The following is a 22,493-nucleotide window of genomic DNA, read 5'->3' as shown; positions in this document are numbered from 1 at the left end:
ATTAAGGGAAGACCAGTCATTTTTATCTCGAGTTTTCTCTCAGGCAGTGTTTATCTTCTAATTGGGACTTGAGAACATCCCCCAGTCAGTGACACCTTGGGCTACAGAGCAGTGGCCATTCCTGGCAACCTGACAGGCACCTCCAGGAGATGTGCAGGCCCATCCATGGGTTCCTTTGCAGGGGATGCACTAAATCACTCCTATCCTGGCCATGGAGAGGCTCCCAGGTTTTACCTTTAGAAGGATTCTGACATTTCCAAACGGCCCCACTGGCCAGGACTATAGATGGCAACATCTCAGCAAACAGTTGTGCATAGTGCCCCATTGTCGGTGACCAGCACTGACCAAGGGTGGGTTAGGACCCGCACCAGAGAATCTGGACAGCGAGAAGACCACTCGGAGGCAGTTCTTCTGGGAACAGTCTGATCAGGACTGGAGCCGATTTTATTCAAACATTTTCCAACTTATATACCATTTTCTATACCCTCCAGCAATGTGATAATCACTCACCGGGGGCGTACAAGTTTCGTGCTTTACAAACTATGCATCACAAGACCACCACCAGATCTGCAATTTCCAAGCAAACAATTCAAATTCCATGATGCCTGCCGTGCTTACATTAAGGTCACAGGTGCACAATTTCAATACAAATCGTTCAAAGTGTTTTCCATAATGTTCAATGAATCATTCATATTATACTCTTTGCTCTATACCCTGATTAATACAAAAAACTTTCCTGAGTTAACTCTAGGTTCAATCCAAGTTCACTGATTCCCAATATTTTTAACAATTAATATTATCAACTTAACACTATACTATAATCTATAAGTTTAGTTAAATGACTTAACTGTCAGTTATACTATTAACCTATTATGATTTAACGTAATGCCTTATAACTCAGTTAAAACTTATTCTTAAACTACCAAACTTTACTATAATTCATGTTTCATATGTCTAAACTTTTAATTTTTATATAATCTAATGATTGGACTTTAACACTATGCTATATCTCATTAAGCCAATACCTCATCATTAATTCTTTTATAAATCGTATAGTAACTATTACACTTGAATAATGTAGCAAAAGGAAACAAAACAGCAAGCATAGATTTACGCATCTATGAGTGTATATGTATATATTTTATCCTAACAAGTCTACTCTAAAAATCAAATAGTAGCTGTCACACTCTTGAACAAGGAAATGCAGGGCTGCCAAGATGGCAGCCATGGGCTGAAGCAGACAGAGTTTCAGTAATTAACGAAACAAAAGAAAACGTTCTATCTGGCTAGGGGCAGGGCGACAAAACTATCATGGTAATTTAGTTTCTAATCTTAGCCCTAGGGGAAACAGCTTTCGGGAACAAGAGCTGACTACCCAGTCTACCAGGAAATAGAAGTTAAAAAATATCTAGAAAGAAGTAAAACTTAGAAAGACAGAGAGAAATAATTCTGCTATGCACTTTCCATCAGGTGTATTGAGATTTACTTATAAGTTTTACTGCCATGTATGCACACTGGTCACTAATCACATGCCAATATTATAGGTATAACTGATATCCTATGTCAGAGGCGATCTTCCAGATGGGCCTTTACAGGCCTCAGTCATGTAGCTATAGATGTTGGCTCCCAACACCCACCGGCTCAGGCAATCCACTCACTTCAGCTTCCCAAAGACGCGGGATTACAGGCTGAGCCACCGCTTTTCTAATTGAAAAGTTGCTGGGGTAACCCTGTTTCAGGACCAGTCCCACCTGGGAGTTCTTTGTCTTAATAAACTCCTGCTTTCTCACCAAAAGAAGAAAAGAAAAGAAAAGGTGCTGTACAAATTTAGGCAAGATGATGGGTTAACATGATGATCACCATGTCAGTATCTGTGAAAATAAGAAAATCATCAGTCTTACAGTCAGATTTGGATTTGTTTTTTTCTCTTGTTCATCACACCATGTCTCAACCATCCACTGGCTTCTTCCTCCTTCCAGAGGAACATTCCCTACTCACATTTGGGCCTCAAAGTGCTGCGCCAGGGAACCCATTCCATCTATCCATCTTTATGAATTACCCACTGGTTTCCAATATAGACCACCTGTAGAATCTAACCCATCTCTTCCCTGTCCACAAAAATTTTGACTCTGTTCTGTAAGTTCTTCCCAGATTTTACTCTTCTTCATACTCCTACAGAACTATCCACATGCTTTTTGACACTTACTACATAATTCTCTGTTCTATTGTTCACTCATTCATACATACTTAGAATAATGTGTTGGAAAATCCAATTATTTGGCTTGCCTTTCAATGCAACAGGCACACAACGAAGGAGCAAATGATTTTTACTTCTCAGCCAAGGAGCACATGTATGTGTATGTGTACGTGTGTGTGTGCTTGCACATGTACATACTTCTGTGCATATTTACTTTTATATTGTTTCAGAATTAGCATTTTTTTTCTTGCTCATTTAGGCCAAGTTCTCAGTTTAAGACAGCTCTGCTTGCTCAACAAAGCCATATATGCTTGACATTTCCTGAGACGTTTGACCTCAAGTTGAACTACTTTAGTCTGTGACTTTTCAATTTTAGAGAGACTGAGAGAATTTTTAGAACAAGAACCATATTCCTAAACTGATACTTGGAGCATAGAGGTTAGAGACAGTATAGCATTTTTGAAATCTGAATCATTCTAGAAAATCTGAAGGTAGAGAATCCACAAGAGTCAAAACTTTCCAATATTTTTAGAATTGGTAAGAGATTTCTTCAATGAGCCAGTTGTCTTTGTAAAATAATGGACCCCTGACTTTTCCCTGATATTAGCATATAATCAATCGTCTTTGGTAGGAAATGAATGAGGGAAGATGGAGGAAATGAATCATGAAAACGGTTAAGTAGGAGTTAATACAAATAACTGCTTTTTTTTTCTTATTGCTTTTTTTTTTTTTAACACTGTACCTCCTGTGCCTCCATATCTCTTGCTTGTCCAACTGGAGATAAAAATAAATCTTTGATCTTTTGGCAACTCTTGGATTAAATGAACTGAATTATCTTTACTTAATATTTATTTTAGGGGACCTGTTTTTACTTTTTATTTTTGAAGGAAGAAGATGATACAATTTTATGGGTCTACATACCTAACATACAATTGTATCCCCGTTTTCTGAAAAAAGTAAGTTTGGAATAAAAGGAAATACCAGGATCTGCAGTGTTTGCTACCTACTATGTTGGATGTGATAGATAAACCTCCATGAAATTCTCTTTGTTTCCTTGGGATTTTTAAGGCAGTGTATTAGAGATGGTAAACGGTACCTTAATAAGATCTCACCAGAAAAATGTTTCTTAGTGTCCTTGAGTTTGTTTCCTTAGCTCTATAGGTCCAAAGTTTTGGCAAGTAACGAGTCAGTGTATTGGCACACAAAGTATCACATACAGTTAATTGTTCTTTACTAGTTAACTAAAATATTCATCATTTGTGAAAAATGTTTGGAAACTAAAGACTAGGGCGAGACATATACATCTCTCTATGAGAAGACAATTCATTATAAAACCATTTGTATACCTAACCCTGAATTATACCCCACATCTTTAAAGTAAAAATTTTTAAAAATAGATGGTGTTGTAATTCTGCAGGGTCTCAGGTAAAATAATGGGGACCCAATAACTCTGAGTGACTTTTTTCACCAAGATGCTGAAGAAAGTATCATCCCCTAAAGAATAAACACAGAGTTGGAAATCAAATACAACTAACCCTGCTTCTAGGTTATCTGTTTTTGTAACATAGCTACCTATTGTTTTCTTTCTTTCTTATTTTGAAACAGGGTGTTTTACCAGGAAATATCCAGGCCTGGGATTGAGGCACATTGTTTCTAATTATGTCATTAACTATTTCCCACTCCCTTTAACTGCTCAGTGCCTTGACTTTCCCCTCTGTCAAATGGCAATAACAAGGCATGCCCTACCTATCCTATAAAATTAAGGTGATAGTTTCTTTTTATCAGGAAATGCTTTACAAGTAAAAGCTGGGATATTTACATTAAATGATTTATGTCATCATTGTTAAAAATAGTATTTTACATTATTTGGGAAACATGAACAATATGTAGATACTTTTAGCTTTGAATCCAACAGAATATTCTTCTCTGGCCTTTGCCAGTTATAACTTCTTCCTTCAAGTCTTAGGTTTCAATTTTGTATTTTGTCTTATGTCTTTTTTAATATTTTTTAGTTTAAAGATGTGAGGTACAATTCAGGATTGAGTAGACAAGTAGACATTGTACAGGTAAAATTTGGGCCTCCCTTTGGTCCCCATTTTGCCTGGTTTGAGATCAGGTATCCTTATTTATGTTGTGTTGTGAGCCAACATCTATAGCTACATGACTGAGGCCTATAAAGGCCCATCTGAAAGATCGCCTCTAACAAGCAATACCTATAATATTGGTGTGTGAATAGTGACCAGTGTGCATACATGGCAACAAAACTTACGTTAGGATACAAAACTTTTAAGTAAATATCAATATGCCTGATGGAAAGTGCACAGCAGAATTATTTTTCTCTGTCTTTCTAAGATGTACTCCTTTTTCAAGACATTTTTAAACTTCTATTTCCTGGTAGACTGGTCAGTCAGCTTTTGTTCTCGAAAGCAGTTTCTCCTAGAGCTAAGATTAGAAACTAAATTACCATAATAGTTTTATTGCCCTGCCTCTAGCCAGGCAGAACGTTTTTCTAGTTTCGTTACATGCCGAAACTCTGTTTGCTTCAGCCTGTGGTCATCGTCATGGCAACCATACATTTCCTTGTTCAAGAGTATGACAATTACCATAAGATTTATGAAAGAATTAATGATAAGGTATTAGCCTAATAAGATATAGCATAGTATTAAAGTTCAATCATCAGATTATATAAAAATTAAAGTTTGGATATATGAAACTCATATAAGTCATGGTGGGGTTTTGTAGTTCAAGAATAAGTTTTGAATTGGTTGTTGTAGAATCACAGGGCACTATGTTGAATCATGATGGGTTGATGGAATGGATAAAAATTAAGTCATTTAAGTAAACTTATAGATTATAGTATAGTGTTAAGTTGATGGTATTGATCGTTGGAAAATATTGGGAGTCAGTGAACTTGGATTGAACCTAGAGTTAACTTAGAAAGTTTTTGTATTAATCAGGGTTTAGAACAAAGAGTATAATATGAATGATTTATTGAACATTATGGAAAACACTTTGAACAATCTGTATTGAAATTGTGCACCTGTGATCTTAATGTAAATTTTGTGAAGCACGTCATGCATCATGGAATTGTAATTGTTTGCTTGGAACTTGCAAGTCTCGTGATGGTCTTGTGATGCATAGTTTGTAAAGCGCGATATACATCATGGAATTTGTACGCCCCCAGCAAGTAATTATCACACTGCTGGAGGGTATAGAAAATGGTATATAAGTTGGAAGGAGTCTGAATAAAATTTGAACTCAGTCCTGATCAGACTGATCCCAGAAGAACTGCCTCCGAGTGGTCTCTTCTCTCCGTCTTGACTCTCTGGTGCGGGTCCAACTCCCCTCATAGATCGGAGCCGGTCTCCAACAATGTTGTGTTCCCCCTTCTACCCCGGCAGTATCCGGCTACTGCCAATCCCTTTCTTATAGTATTATGGTAAATGTTCAGAGTTCACTTATGAGTGAGAACATACTCTGTTCTTTGTTTCTGTGATAGATCTGTTATAAACTCTAAATTCATTCAAGTTGCTACACAGTCCTTATTTTAGACCTTTATGGCTACATAATATTCCATCATGTATATGTACCACATTTTTAAAATCTAGTCCAGCTTTGATGGGCAGCATGGTTGATTCCATGTTTTTGCTATTATGAATAGTGCTGCAATAAACATGCATGTGCAGGTATCTTTTTTGTAAAATGATTTGAGTTCCTCTGGGTATATTCCCAGTAGGGAAGGTCAATTTCTAGTTCTTTTATAAATCACCACACTGTTTTCTATAGAGGTTGAACTAGTTTGTATTCCTACCAGCAGTGTAGAAGTGTTCCTTTTTCTCTACACCCTTGCCAGCATCTGTTCTTGTTTGTTATTTATGATGGCCATTCTTACTGGGGTTAGGTGGTATCTCAATGTGGTTGTGATTTGCATTTCTCTGATGATTAGTGAGACTGAGCACTGTTTCATGTGTCTGTTGGCTGCTTGTATATCTTTTTTTGAGAAGTGTCTATTCATGTCTTTTACCCACTTTTTAATGGGGCTTTTTTTTCCCTTTTGGCACATTTGAGTTCCTTATAGATGCTGGATGTTATACCTTTGTCAGATATACAGTTGGCAAGAATTTTTTCCCATTCTGTGGGCTGTCTTCCACTCTCTTGATGGTTTCTTTTGCTTTGCAGTAGCTTTCCAGTTTAATGAGGTCTCACTTGTCTATCTTATCTCTTATGTCATGGGCTTTTGGGGTTTTGATCGGGAACTAGTTATCTACTCTTATTTCTATAAGTGTGTCTCCTGCATCTTCTAAGATTTTTATAGCTTGAGGTTTTACATTTAGGTCTTTGATCCATTTAGAGTTTATTTTTGTGTATAAATTTCATTTTATTATTTTATTTTACCTAAACAGAGTTATGATTTCTCTTTCCCAGAACCCAGAACCCAGACTTGTAACATCAGTATAGTCCTAGATTCTTTTTTTTTTTTTTTTTTTTTTGAGTTGGAGTCTCACTCTGTCACCCAGACTGGAGTGCAGTGGCCGCTCCCAGCCACCTCAGCCTCGACCTGCTGGGCTCTGGCGATCCTTCCGCCTCAGCCTTCCAAGTAGCTGGAACTACAGGCGTGTGCTACCATGCCCAGCTAATTTTTTGATTTATTGTAGAGACAAGGTCTCACCAAGTTGCCCAGGTGGGTCTCGAACCCGCAGGCTCAGGCAATCCACTCACCTCGGCCTCCCAAGGCTCAGGATTACAGGCTGAGCCACCGAGCCCGGCTAGTCCTAGATTCTTAAATTGATCTAGGATTCTAGTCATAAATTTATAATAGCACATTTATAGTCCATGTTTTAATACAATCTCTATTAAAGGTACACACTGTATTGCAGTTATCCAGTTAAAATTGAAGAAATCATTTCTTACCAGTTTATCTTATGTAAATGTTGCTGAGATATAAGGAGCACCAATTTCTTCTAAATTTGCAAATAATTCTCTTTCTATCTGTGTCTACCTCAGAGAACATTTACCTGCTCTCTAAAGAATGTATTTCCTGAAGCAAATCTCACATGGTTTATAGATGGAAGGTTTCTTCAAGATGAAGAAGAAGGTAAGAAAATTAATCAGTGGAAATTGGTTTGGTACAGAAAGAAAACAACATTGAAGATTGTCATTGTCCAAGTTCATCTTGGCATTTAAGAATAATTCTCATTCAGGCCAGGAATGATGGCATGTACCTGTAGTCTCAGCCACTTAGAAGACTGAGGATGCGGTGAGCTGTGATCATACCACTGCACTCCAGACAGGACAACAGAGTGAGACCTCAACTCCAGAAACATAATAAAAATAAAAAATAATTCTCATTCCAGGGAAAACATCATCTTGCTTACCAGATATTATTTGCTGATACTTCATCTGTCTCCTCCAAGGGGATGGAATGTGACATTTCCCAGAATGAAAAATATAGTTGGCTTTGTCAAACCATATACAAGCACTGTTTTATTTAACTATTAGTAGCAGTGATCTTGTATGAGGGTAAAAATGTCTAACTCAACGTATATTTATTAAAAAGTTTTCTGCTTTTGTAACGTGGCTACCTGTTCTTTTATTTCTTTCTTGTTTCAGTACAATGTATTCAATTAGTTTAGTACCACTGCTTTAAATCTGTAAAAAAAATAATTTCTTTTTTTTCTTGTGAGGATCTGGGGCAGGGGCTGAAGGTGTTAGAGGAAGTGTATGTAAAGGAGTTGGCTCTTTGACAGGAACATGTTAAATAGGAGGATTACAGGTTCCTGGAACAGGAACACACACTGAGACAAGCTCAGGTGATAATTCACAAAGCCATATTTTTCATAGGTAGTAAGCATGACAGACTCTTCCAGAATAATCTCAGCCATCTCCTGCCTGGACAGCAGCAGGAGATTCATTGTTCTGATTCATTGCTCCTCAAAGCTTGATATACTTTCAATAATAACTGAGTCATGTAACTCTTGTTTCATTATTATTTTTAATTGATAAAATTAAAAACTTTATGGGTGGATAATTGTATTGATCACGATGCATTTTGAGACTATTATTGGTTATGCTATTAGTTTACATTAAAAAAAAGTCATTCACAAAAGTAACAGAAAGCAATTCTAAAAATATATTATATAGGTTATTATAAATATATTTTTCTGTTAAATAAACTCCACACAGATAAAGCACCTAGATTTGATGTGCCCATTACTTTCCACCCAAGAGACCATACCATATAGTCAGAATTCTAGCAGCACACAATTACATATAGCTGCTATCTTGGCAACTAATAACTTCAGAACTGGCATTAAGAATTTTTAATGTAAGGAAGCTGGGAGAGTCCAGAAAGTTCTGACCTATGGTAATAGATGGTTTTACATTAATTCCCAGCTACCATGTATGCTACTTGGAGAATACTGATAGTGGCAGCTAGAGTTCCATTTCTAAAGAAGACTCACAGCATCAAAAATGGCAATGCTTCTAAATCTACAGTTTATTTCAGGAAAAAACTACAACATAGCAACACAATTAAAATATGTATCATAGGCTACACTTTTAGCAAGGAGTCCCAGGAAACCAGATGAAGGCTCCATCATCCTCCCTCTGTAAGGACTACTCCAGATGCACTTTTGCTCTCAGATTGGGAACACCGATATGTACACAAAACAACTCAGAAGTGAGAAGTCCAAACTATGAGGACAAAAAAAAAAAATTATTTTTTGGAGAGCTGGTGCCTGCAGTGCATGCTGTCTCCACCAGATAAGTGTACTAGGAACCCATTGGCATCAGTGTACCAGCTAACATTGTTGTGAGAAGCTGTGTTTAGCTTCAGTGATTTTATTTTGAAGATTCTTCCAACGGGTTCACCTATTTCAAGATGGGTGATTTACGAGTGCACCTGCCCACATTGCCCTGAGTGTTCAGCCGTTTTTGACCAAAAAACGGCATGACCCCTGTGTCCCACCCTCCCTATTCACCCAGTTTCTCCCCGAACTACTTTTGTTTGTTTGTTTCCTGGCTGAAAAGAGGCCTCAAAGGGAAACATTTTGCAATGAGGAAGAGGTGAAACAACAAACGACATAAGCACTGAAAGGCATCAAAACTGATGAGTTCAAAAACTGTTTTTAGCAGTGGAAAAAGCATCTCGATAGGTGTATAGCATCAAACAGAGAGTACTTTAATAGTACTAAACTAAAGTTTAAATGAAGTTTAAACTGGCTGTAGTCCTTACAGAGGGAGGATGATGGAGTCCTCATCTGATTTCCTGGAACTCCTTGCTGAAAGTGTAGCCTATGATACATATTTTAAAGGTTTAAACTAAAGTTTAAACATGTAAGACTAAATACACAATTTTTAATAAATAAATTCCGTGTTTTTTAGGGCCTAAAAACCCCAGTCTCAGTTGGGGTTGGTTCATATTTTACTGGTTACTTAATTATATCCCTGCACATTAACCAGACTCCACAGCAGAGCTGTCCCAGGGTCTAACCCAAACCAAGTACAAATCATCAGTCTTACAGTTATCAATAAGCAATGCTGATGGACTTGAGCAGTCTGTCTCCAAACCCACTGGACTCCTAGTTGCAAACAAAGCAACACTATCGATCAATTCTTTTCACACCTTGACCATGGATCAATACCATTCAGGAACATGAGCAAACAGCTCAGCTTAATTCCAGGTCTGCTGAAATCAACTGTCACTCCAGAAAAGCTGCAGTGTGACCACTTTAGACTTTCCATTACCACAAATTGATAATGCTATGCCTTGGTATTATTGCATGGCTCGTGCCGAACATGTTGGTGGGTAACTGTGTTCTCTTCTGTCTTGCAGGAATATCCATTGTTAATAAAGAGAGTAAAGGCAAACGTGGATTTTTAGAACTGGAGTCTGTTTTAACAAGGGTGTTAAATAAACCAGCCCAATCAAACAACCTGACCATTTGGTGTATGGCTCTATCTCCAGCCCCGGGAAATAAAGTATGGAATATCTCATCAGAAAAGATCACTTTATCCTTGGGTGAGTTGTTTACTTAAAATGGTCAACAAGTTTGGCCAAGGCTGCCATAAATTCCGAACATGTCTAATAGAATACTCGTTACTTCTATAATATTTTAAACTCAGAAAATTTTTAACATAACTCAAAACTATTAGGCTTCAAATTTTCAAACATTTTTGATAAATAGAATTCTAATGAAAAGAATTGTTTCAAAAAAAAGAAAGGTAACTCCTGCTTTCCATACAGAATTTCTGTTGGATACAGCAAATTCGTTATTCAAATTTAAGTAATCACAACTCTTAATAACTAGTATTTTTGTTAATCTACCACATCATGAAAATTAATACTAATATTGGATCAAGACAAATTAAAAATATCCTAAAATTTCTTCTGAATTATTAAAAACATTGAATTTTATACAGTATATATAATTTTAATACTTAGTAATAGATAAGTTTATAAATATCATAAAGTTAGGGACTGTATCTTAAGGATTTTAGTATCTCTAGTTTGAAGCAATTTCTGGCATATAGAAGACTTTCGTGACTTGAAAATTGACATATGGGACCATTTTAGTCATTACATTTGACTAACCAGATTATTTACTACCCTGAACCAGACCAAATAATGGTGATTTTACTACATAAAAGACAAGAACTAATGTCTCAACAAATGCAGTGCCAACAGACATGCCTAATGAAAAATAGAATTTTATAATGACAGCTGTCAAACATGTATATTTAATCGTAACATAATCATATAAGACAGATTTGCAAATCATTATTGAACCTCTATAGGACCATTAACCTCTGACCACCATACTATTTTCAGAAATAGTGTAGTCTATGACATAATAAAAACACAGAATAATTAACAAGGAAAAGAGTTTTCTTTTGTTCCAAGGATACAGTCTGAATCTTGGGTCCTGCCAGGTTCTTCAAAAATTCTGTGGTTGGTTAGGGGAGACTTGGTTGAAGAAGAGTGTGCATCTCAGCATAAATCTATCCCCACTACTCAGAAGCGGATGCTATTCTGATGCTGGGACAGTGGCATCATCCCTGTAGCTCTACCTGTGTGTCTGCGTATATGCATATGTATGAACACATTGCCCTGTGCACTTAAGGTTAATCATTCAGAAACTGTGATGGATTTACCCTAAAATAGACTTACTCAGCTTCAGCTTCCTAATTCCCTCTGGAATAAGAACACCTCCTTCCTAGAAGGCTGGACATGGATTGTGCTACAGTCTTGGCACAATCTCAGAACAATGTGAAGGTACCTGTTTCTCACACTGATTTGCCAGTAACTTTGGCAGAATCTTCTTTAGAAGATGAACTAAAGATGCATAGCCTTCACATTCCTAAAGAGAACATTATTTCCATCACAGGCAGAACCATGTCTCACAAAACCAGTATTTTCTAATGTTAAAACTGTGTTTGATTTCAATATCAGAAAATAATGAATACTTTTAGGTTAATAGAAAGAGCCCTGATTATATATAATACCGAATATATACTGTAATTTCAATTTTATAGGACAATCCTTGACCTAGCATAATTTTCTGAACAGGTGGTTAATTTTAAATTGCCAAATGAGTCTTTATCCTCTATGGTCAAATATTGAAGACAATAAATCTTGAAGAGTTCAGTTTTCCCAAAGTATAGTTTACCTTCTAGTCTCATTCTGACACATATCCTTGTGAATGATTTAGAAGATGCAGGCACAGCTCTGTAAAGCAATGCCAGCACTTGTGTTATATCTCTCTATTGGTTCCAAGTTATTAAACACTTACTCCAAACACACTCTCTGCCTGTGGTAGTCCTGCTGGATGCTTTATAAACTCTGGAGTAAATTTCTGATACCTGGTGCAAGAGTCATTGCCTTGCCAAGGTATTCTTGCTGACAAGATACAGAGATGAAAACACAGAAGAAAAATCTGTTGTCTCTGAGTGCTAGAGTAGAGAAATTCTGAGAATGTTACAAAGCAAGAAGGAAACTTAAGTGAGAGAAGGGGAAGAATTTTTGCTCCCAGAAAAGAGTAATCATGCTAGAGGCTGTGAGGTAACAGTTTTCTGAGGTGCTTCCTTCCCCCATCTTCATCCAGTCTCCCAGGAAATTCAAGTGCTCAGTGATTCCTATTCTAGAGAATTCACAAAGGGGAGGGGGTCAGAGTGAGGGTGATCAGTGGCTCTTCAGGCAACTATTTGAACACCAGGGTCTGCAGAGTTCCCATATTTCAACAGTCACTACAAACAAATTTTTAAAAAGCCTTTCCAGAAACATCCTGACCTAATAGCTTTTCAGTATGTCCAAAAATGTAGCATTGTTGAGTCTATTTTGAGGAATATGTAAAGAGTCAGATTTTTTTTTTTTTTTTGAGGTGGTGGGGAAATACTTTTGTTTTAATACAAAAGCTGAATGCAATATCCCCTGGCGTGAATAATATTTTGGCTGTTGTTTGCCTTGACAATGATTTGTTTACTAAATGAATTTCCAACTGTTAGCTGATGAGATCAAAATCTCTGTAATAGAAAGGAAGTTAAGTGCTGACAGGTTGTGTGAGTGTGTGTGTGTGTGTGTGTGTGTGTGTGTGTGTGTGTGTGTGTGTGTGCGCGTGCGCATATCCTGGGATGTGGAGAGAAGAGTAAAAGGGATATCTCAGCAGTGGAATAGGAAGACTACTGAAAGATGCCAGACAAATACTTCTTGTTTCATGACTTTCCTCAGTGCAGCTAGCCTCAAACCCAAGTCTGACATACTCATGACTGGGGTTTCTAAGGGTACCAGTAGAGAAATTTAATAAGCATATAAATCACACAGTCATCTTGTTAAAATGCAAACATTCTGACTCAGCAAGTCTGGATAAGATCTGTGTTTCTGCATTTCTAACAAGATCCTAGGAGAAGCCTATTCTACTGGTCTATGGACGACATTTTGAGAAGACCTGGCAAGCCCTGGGGTTTGGTTCATTTCTAGGTGGATCAGATGAGAGCTAATACAAGCTCTGAGGAAGACCCAGAATTGAGTCAGCTTCCCTTGTGGGACAGAACTGTGGCTGTGTCTGCCCATGATGGTGGTTCTGAGAGCCCTGTCAGGCCTACCCCAGAGAGGGCACACTCAGAAACAGATGAAGTGACTTTAGGCATCAGTTCACCCTCTTGTGACATTATGGTAAATGCAAAGATCTGAAAACTGACTGAGGTATTTCTGCTAAATTCTGAATTTGAGCTTTGGGAAGTCATTTTTGCCCTTTTGGGTTTTAACTGCTCCTTTTTACACCTCCAGAGTTTGGTTTTGTCCAAGGCAGAGTTTCTACTTTGCAATCCAATCTAAAACCAGACAAACTTCTTTTAGGCTTCAGATTTTGCGCAGGAAACTTTGTATCAACTTCGCCACAGGACACAGAGTTTATCTCAAAATGCAAATTTTGCAGAAATATCTTCCTAATGCACCATGAGGCTGAACCCCCTCAACTTATAAAAACATTTGGTATGAAATATGGCAGAATAATACTCTAAAATAGAAAAGTTCAATCAGTGAAAAATAAATTTTTTCCATTATGTCAGCTTGGGATTGAACATATTCTATCAACATTTTCTGTCATTGGTATCACAAAAGCAGTCATAGGTGATATGTCAAAAATGGACATGATATTTTTCCAATAAAGCTTTATTTACAAACATAGGGAGTAGGTGAGATTTGACTGTGGGCCATTGTTTGCCAACCTCTGTTGTAATCAATCTAGACATTTATTTTCAAGGTCCATGCCCCATGTTATTAAGTTACTAATTTGGAAGATAATGCTTATGGTCTACCAGCAGTCAGATACGCTTGCAAAGTTGGTCTTCTTTCTTCCAGTGTTGAGAATGAATTTGTATGTATTGTTTTGTTCACTTCCATTTGCCAGTATCCATAAATTTAGTGAGGAACAAAACAATTACTTTCTTGAGATGCATACCTGATGACACAGAATAATAAGGCTTTTTCCTAGGATAGACATGGGGGATGAACACACCACAAGCTTCCTCAAGTTTGAGAAGGTACTTTCTCAGGGAAGTTTGGGGATAAGAAAGTGTCAGGAAATAGCATAAACAAAGACCAAGAAGTCACAGAGACCATATTGTGTTTGAGAAATTGGGCTGAAATGTTGCCCTTTGGATAGAGGGTATGATTTGAAAGAGTTGGAAAAGATAATAAGCAGCATCAGGAAATGAAATTTGGTGAGTAATGGGGGTCCAAATCATGAGCAGACTCATGTGTCATGCCCTCAGCATGTTCAAACCTATTTTGGATGGCATGGGGAAAGAGAATGTCCTTTCATTAACCTAATATCCTACCTCTCATATAACTGTCCCCCGCCTCCTCAGAGACTAATAGCTCAAAAGCATTTATGAGGTAGCAGGTCAGAGTCAGCTGTAGCACCACCCACAGCCAACCACAATAACAACACTCCCAACAATGAGAATAAAACACAGATGCATCTAGCTTAGAATAATAAATTCCTCCTACCAGGCTACATGCTAGAAAGTAACGTAACTTAAATAATATATACTTGTCCCTAAAAATAAATTACAGAATGGAGTCAATAGTATATTTGTAATTAAACATCCAAATTAACATAGCTCATCAGATGTGTGGTACTATATCCACTGACATTACATCTAGAAACTTCACAAAGTTCTCTAACTTCAAAATCACCAAATCACGTTTAACCCACATGTTCTTGAAATCAATAGAGCCTTCTGGCACTTGTAAATTTTTTATACTTCCAATAGGACTGTTTTAAAGTACAATAATGGAGGCTTAAGGAATTGACATGAATGTAAAATATTAGTAAAATAATGTATTCTAGGCTCTATTTCAACACCTCTCACATGCACACTCAAAAAAGAAAGTTGTAGCCAAACAAAAATGTTATGACAAAATATGACATTTTAGAAAAGGCAGTATAAAACCATGAATCTTGAGCTTAATGATGTTCTATCCAATGGAATAGTTATATCATTGTTTCTACCTTAGCAGATAAAAAGAATTTTGGTGGGTTTATGGATTTTGTCTAACTGCATGGTCCCTTTTCAAATACTCCAAAACAGTAACTGCTATAATGATTTTACCAAGTCTTGGTTAAATGTCACTTTCTTCAGGAAGCTTTCTGAGACCTCCCGATCTTGATTGGTGCCTCTTCATTGCATTCCTTGACACCCTGTACATCCCCTGTCATGGTACTCAACCCAGGAACTGGTGGCCTACTGTTCAGGATACAGGCTTTTTAAGAACAGCCCCATGTGTTTCTCAGTTATGTACCACCATCTTGTACTTAACAGGCCCTTCATATTGATTTGTTAGATGATGGATAAATAAAGTACAGCATATTTAGGAATTAAGTCAATACTTTATCTTTCTATTATAATATTTTGTGCATTATACATGTCTGTCTGATCCTTTCAGGTTCTGCAAATCCCCCAACAGGCTCTCCATCGAGTGATACTGAATCTACCCTTGTCACCCAACCTTCTCCAGCTAGCAGCGTATCTCCTACAAGTAAGAATATTTTCACACTGTTCTTCTTTCCATGAACTAGCAAGTCTTTAACCAATCAGACTGATAAAGTAAAAAAGCAAACTTGTATGATCTGTGCTCATTTCTTAGCTATGGCTTTTTTTTTTTTTTTTTTTTTTTTGCCTGAATAAATTTTTTTGTTTTGTTTTCTTTTTTGAGTCAGAGTCTCACACCGTCACCCAGTCTGGAGTGCAGTGAAACTCTCACAGCTATCTAACCCATTGGGCTCAGGCAATCCCTCTGCCTCAGCCTTCCAAGTAGCTGGAACTACAGGCATGTGCCACCATACCCAGCTAATTTTTTTGGTTTATTGTACAGATAAAGTCTCACTGAGTTGCCTAGATTGGTCTTGAACCTGTGGGCTCAGGCAATCCTCTCACCTTGGCCTCCCAAAGTGCTGGATTTATAGGCATGAGCCACCGTGCCCAGCCATAGTTTTATTTTTAACAGCTTTATTGAGATGTAATTTACATACCACACAACTCACCCATTTAAAATGTATAATCCAGTGTTTTTAGTGTGTTCACAGAACTGTGTAACCATCATCACAATTGATTTCAGAACATTTCATCATCCAATAAAGAAACTCCTAAATGTATGAGGTATCATTCTCATGACTTCAGAGAGTTAACACAGCTTCCAAAGTCCCTCACTGGAATCCCTGGGAAAATCAGGGTCAATAAGTATTCAGTGAGGAATTTAAATCCTGTATTTATTGTTAAATAGGTTAATACATTGACAGCTCTCCTGCATAACTATGTTCTCAGAGGGGAGTTCAAGAGGTTGGTTGTAAATAAGGATCCTGTGGGCCAAAGGTAGTTAGATCATTTTAAATTTAAATTTTTTTTGGTTCAAATTAATTTTGACAAAGTTGACTGGTGAAGTCTATGAATTCACCCCTCCCATCTGTGGCATCATGGAGGTCAGTTTGAGTCAGCGTTACTATGGCAAAGGAATGGCAGTGGCTCTCAGACGTTGGCATTGATGCAAACAAATCATAAATTCCCACGTCTGTGGCCTTTGTGTTTAACAAAGAACCACGGTGATTTTCTCTAAAACAAAGAACCATGGTGACTTTCTCTAACACACATACAAAAAATCTTGTATTCTATGTAGAGTAGAAGTATGGTCCTCATTTCTTATTTAATTAAAACTATCAATTTTAGCTCAGAATGAGAATTAAAAATGAAATAAAACAAAAACCATCAGTGGGAATGAACAATTTCTTTAGCTGATAGTCTTTGGAATACTGCCTGCAGTCACTGTCACAGGTTAATACTTCTCAGAAAATGAATCAGGTAGCAGAAATGTTTGCAAATCAACCATCCAAAGTTTCACATCCATATTATTTTTCCTTGTTCTTAATGTTGTGTAATTTTCTTTGTCTTATTTTTGAAGCTTCTTTGTCTTCTACTTTGTCTTCCACTCATCATTCAGTAATAAATCATGGTTAATTTTGACAGTGTTTATTCAACAAATATTAGCATGTTCAATAATAATAATATCTCAAATATCTCTGGTACCTTGTGTATTAGTTGTCCATTGTTGTATTAAAAAATTCTTCAAAATTCAGCAACTTCTAAAATATATGTTGTATCATAAGGTTTCTGGGCATCGGAAATCCAGGACAAACTTGGCTCAATGGCACTAAGTCAGGTTCTTTCATGAGGTTTAGTCACATTGTTGGCTGGGGCCTCAGTCATCTGAAGGCCTGAGTGTAGCTAACCATCTGCTTCTAAGCTCAAGCATGTGAGTGAGACACATGGGTCTCTTTATAGGTCTACTTACAATATGGCAACTGGCTTCCCCCAGACCAAGTAACTTCAGGAAACAGAATGGCGAAGAAAAAAGCTATGATACCTTTTTATGATGTAGTCCAAAATTGCACACCTTCACTTCAGCCTTATTTTATCTATTAGAAGATAGTCACTAGGTCCAGCTTATATTCAAGGGGAGAAGAATTAAGCTCCATCCCTTGAAGGAAAGAGTATCGAAGAATTTGTGGAAAAAATTAAAGCCACCATATCCTGTCACTTAGAAAATGCAATGTGATTTGATCTTCATTATGAGTAATAGAGAACATTATTGTTTACAATTTTTGAGATGGGAACACTGAGACATTGAAAGCTTAAATGATCATATGCCTAGTAAGTGACAGAGTTAGTGTTGACACTGATCGTCTGACTCTAAATCTAGTTCTCACCACATTAGATACCATTTTTTCTCCAATAGATCTAAACACTTCATAAGGATAGGGAACATATTTGTTTTGCCTCCTAGCACATGATTAGCACAGAGTAGGCAGTCAAAAAATATCAGTTGAATAATTAAATGAAAAAAAGAATTAATGAGAACAATGTCCCTTCACTATGTAGATGCCATTTAATAGACTCTTTGGTGTTTAAAAAAAAAAAGAAAGATAATTTGTTTCTGCCTTTAAAATATCACAGTCTACTTGGAAAAAATGACATACACACATAAAAAACAATTATTCAAAGGTAGCACACCTCATATAATTAAAATGCCCAGGGAGAGGTACAGAAGAGCAAGTGTCAGGCTTTGAGTTAGGAAAGATGCTTATGAGTTCATGAAGTCATAAAATGTTACCTATGAGAGATAAAATAACCTGATATTTGAAGTGTGTGTTGTATTTATCTGACTCCATGGAGAGCTTTAAAAAAATCCTAAACAGAGAAAACAAAGTGAGTCGTTGTGCACTGACAAGGATATTCATGGGCATTTGAGAAAACATCAGTAGAAAAGCTTGAGTCAAAAAGATGGGACTATGTATTAAAGAAGCAGAAATGAAGACTAGAAAATGCAGAATAAAGAGAGCTTTGAGCCTCTGTTATGAACTGTAAATGTTGGCCTTTAGGAAATTGGGCTGGGACCCCATGCAACATTTTTTAAGTGGTACAATTCATTCACCAAATATTTATTGAGCACTTACTATGTATCAGGTCTGCTTCTAAGTGCTGTGAGTGCAACAGTGAGTATTACTGAGAAAAGCAAAAACTAAAACCATGCTTTCATGGGATTTACATTCTGCTCATTAAAAGCACACATGAATTTCTTCTACTTCAAAATTTTATGGAGTTAGTCTACATACATTAAGTGTTTATATCAGACCAAACATTATTCTTACTTCTGTGAAGAAATTCAAAGCAAGAGAAAGCAGAGTTGTTACCCTTAAGGAGTCTAACATTTAATATAGGTCTAGTATTAAAGAAGAAAATACAGCACAGTCAAGTAAATGTATTTGTTTAAGAAAAAAAAATGCCACCTGATCTACTATCATACTAAGATGTTATAGTTGGGAATTCTCTGGAGAATCAAAAGCCCTCCTTAAAAAGGCCCTGCCACTTTGGACTTGAGGATTGTTTCAGATCAGTGATCCTCAACCAGGGTAATTTTGTTCCCAGAGGACATTCAAAAGTGTTTGAGAACATTTTTCGTTGTCACAATGAGAGTGGGAGGGTGCTATTGGCATCTAGTGGGTAGAGGCCTAGGATGCTGCTAAACATTGTACAACGCAGGACAGAACAGTCCTCACAACAAAAAATAATTTGGTCCAAAATGACAGTAATGCCAAGGTTGAGAAACCTTGTCTTAGATCAAGGATCAGATGTAATTAGGATGGATAGCTCTCATTTTACAAAGTCAGATCCGGACTTCTGTTAAGATAGTAACAAGAGATTATGTGTGAAACAATTTTCTGTCTGATTTTTGTATGTCAAAAAACCAATGTTAAATAAATAGCTGATTATATCTAAATAAAACTTGTATTGTTAGAATAATCACTTTATAACTGTTGTCTTGGCAAACTTTCTCTTGGCAAACTGGAGGGTAACTATGAATTCACACAATGGCTTGCTGCCTCAGAAGCTTGTAACGTTCACTTTTGCATGTTCTTTTAAGAAAGGAAGCAAGATGGCACATGTCATGGAAATCAACTTCAAAGCTATGATTTATTCCAGATTCAAGATGCAATGAACTAATTTATAATGCAGTTATCATTATTAAGTTGCATATCTTGCTGCAAGGATCCAATACTTATTCCTTTTTTCTCAATGAGAGGATCACTTTTGAATAAATGTAGAAGGAAGGTCATGAAAGCAATATTCTTACTTCTGTGAAAAAATTCAAAGCAAGGGAAAAGACAGTTGTTACTCTTAAGGATCTAAAATTTAATGTGAGTCTAATATTAAAGAAGGAAAGAAAGCACGGTAAGTAAATATATTTGTTTGAAAAACAGGGAAAAGACATATTACCCGATTTACTAGCACACTAAGATGTTATAGTTGGGAAGTCTCTGAAGAGTCAAAAGACCTCCTTAAAATAAGATCCCACCCCTTTGGACCCGAAGATTGTTTCTGATCAGTGGGAGGAGAACTTTATAACTCATAACAAACTGGAAGAGTTGCCCAGGGAAGCCTTGCTCAATTCAACCAGAACCAATTAGTGTTTGCTGAGTCTTTAGCTGCATTCCCAGAGCTGTTCTAGGAGAAGACAGGAGGTTGACAAGTGAAGTAGTGAGATGAGACAAGCCTAACATGGAACAGAGACACCTGACACATTTAGTACAGACACAATGCAGGAGCTTCCATTGCCCCAAGGAGAGAGACTTTCAATTCACTGGTTATTATTTGGCTACTAGTTATGTAGTCTAAGAATATAGGCCCCAGAAATGCCAATTACCCAAGACAATTTTTCATTCAGTACGTAAATATTGAGTGCCTATATGTGCCAGGGATTTTTGAGGTGCCGAAATACAGTGGTGAACAAGACAGGCAGGGCTCCTATTGCATAGGGATTACAACTCTTTGTGACCTGCTTGTCTTGCCCTCTTTTTACTGCCCACCAGGCCACAGTCCCTTTGGCTCTGCCTCCAATTTATACATGACCCTTAGATCTAATTATTCTGATTTTTATATTAAGCCCTTTTGAATAACTTAGCAGGTCCTCATAGTCTAAATCTTTCTATTTCTTAGAGTAGAGTCAAATTTTTGCTTGAGTAAGATAGCAAGTTCAGTCTGACTCTAACTAAGCCCTGGTCAGCTCTCCATGTGAACACAACTGATCCTTGGCAAGTGGATAATCAGACATTGAGGGTCATAAACTAAAAAAAAGCAGCTGCCCAAAGGATGCAGCAAAACTAGTGATTTATGAGTAAGCATGACAGAATTGGGTGGGGCATCAACCTGGAAGACATGTCATTGAATGAGATCAGGAGGAAGCAGATCAGAAGATTAGCAGTAGGTCAGGATACAGGGTTCTAAAGTTAAGAGAAGGATTCCAGAGAGATTCTGCAAGGCAGTGAGAAGATTCCAGTAATTTATGTCAGCAACTTCTGACCCCTTTGCTAATCATGCCATGCCTGTCTTCAAGTGTCAGCAGGATACCTCAGTTACTGTTCAATAATTTTTGACTTTATCACATGTATCTGGTACAAAAAAGTAAAAAAAAAGTCAGTAAGTGATGAGGGGAGGGAAATGGGATTAGGGAAGTCTGCACTGGGAATCTGGAAGGGAATATTGACTCCGGAGGAAGAAAGATGGAAGATGGATCTTTAAGCACAGACAAAATTAAAGGCATGCAGGACACGAGAAGACAAGGAGGAGTGCTGGCAGTGCTTGTTAGGAAGCAGACTGCCAGACTGAATAGGTGAAGCAAAACCAAGTTAAAGAGCTTCAACTAATGGACTATAGTTTGGGGCTGTGATCTGACAAAAAATAGCCACTGTGACTTTTTAGTATGTAGGAAAACATGAGGAAAATAGAAGCTATGCATGTGGTGATAGCTGTCAGAACAGGGAAAAAGAAGGCCAAATAATGTGATTTAAAGTGATTTAAATTGATGATGATCTGAACTAAAATGGAAATACATAAAATGAAGAATACTACGACAGACGATTCACCAGGGATGTCTGCCTAAATACAGGGTATAAGTACAAGATTTTTAGAAGACTATCATACAAGGGCCTTTCAATTTTCTTCCCCAGCAATTACTTAAAATTTTTACCAACTGCCATGAGTTTAAAATAATACTAAGCAGTAATATTATTTGTTGAGTGCTTACAATGTGCCTAGACTGTTCTCAACTAATAAACATATTATCTCACTTAATCCTCCCAAATACACATTGACTTAGGTACCACTATTAGCCCCACTTGAGAGATGAAGATACTGAGGCACAAAGTAATACAGAAAATAGAAGAGCCAGGTTAGAACTCAGACAGACTTCGGACCTTGAGTCCTTTGACCTCTGGTTGGTGTTCAGTAAACATCTTTAGACACCGAATAAATCCCTTCTAGCGTGACGCTGTCATGCCACCTATGAAAAGGCCAGACAGTCATGCCTATTTTAATCTCTCCCTTCTTTATGCCAGTGTTTTCCTGAGAAATGCAACAACTGAGAGTGAAGCTAACATTTCCTCACTTGGAAAGAAATCAGAGAAAAGGCCCTTCTTTCATTCACGACCCCTCCCCATCAACACTATTATTATATGATTCTCGTAGATATAAATCTACAGAATCCATAAAAAACTCCAAAGCTCTCCATTACATACTAAGAAATTAGCCGGGCTCGGTGGCTCAGCCTGTCATCCCGCGCCTTTGGGAGGTTAAGGTGAGTGAATTGCCTGAGCCCGCCGGTTCGAGACCCGCCTGGGCAGCGAGACCTCATCTCTACAATCAATCAAAAAATCAGCTGGGTGTGGTAGCGCATGCCTGTAATTCC

At 37.3% G+C, this 22,493-nt stretch overlaps 1 protein-coding gene across 2 annotated transcripts in view; it reads left to right on the top strand.

Moving 5' to 3' along the window:
* The window catches only part of CD96 (CD96 molecule), an 88,022-nt gene that overhangs the window by 39,653 nt on the left and 25,876 nt on the right, over positions 1-22,493 (top strand). For both annotated transcript variants that reach the window (XM_008066593.1, XM_008066592.1), the window contains exons 7-9: positions 7,202-7,292; positions 10,032-10,217; positions 15,645-15,737. In XM_008066593.1, coding sequence (XP_008064784.1) covers positions 7,202-7,292; positions 10,032-10,217; positions 15,645-15,737 — 370 coding nt within the window. The remainder of the gene's footprint in view (positions 1-7,201; positions 7,293-10,031; positions 10,218-15,644; positions 15,738-22,493) is intronic.

This window comes from Carlito syrichta, unplaced genomic scaffold (assembly GCF_000164805.1).
Source record: "Carlito syrichta isolate Samal-C Ts95f unplaced genomic scaffold, Tarsius_syrichta-2.0.1 Scaffold309017, whole genome shotgun sequence".
In the NCBI taxonomy this organism is placed as follows: Eukaryota; Metazoa; Chordata; class Mammalia; order Primates; family Tarsiidae; genus Carlito; species Carlito syrichta.
Note: the sequence above shows the minus strand (reverse complement) of the source record. Positions and strands in the feature narration are given on the sequence as shown.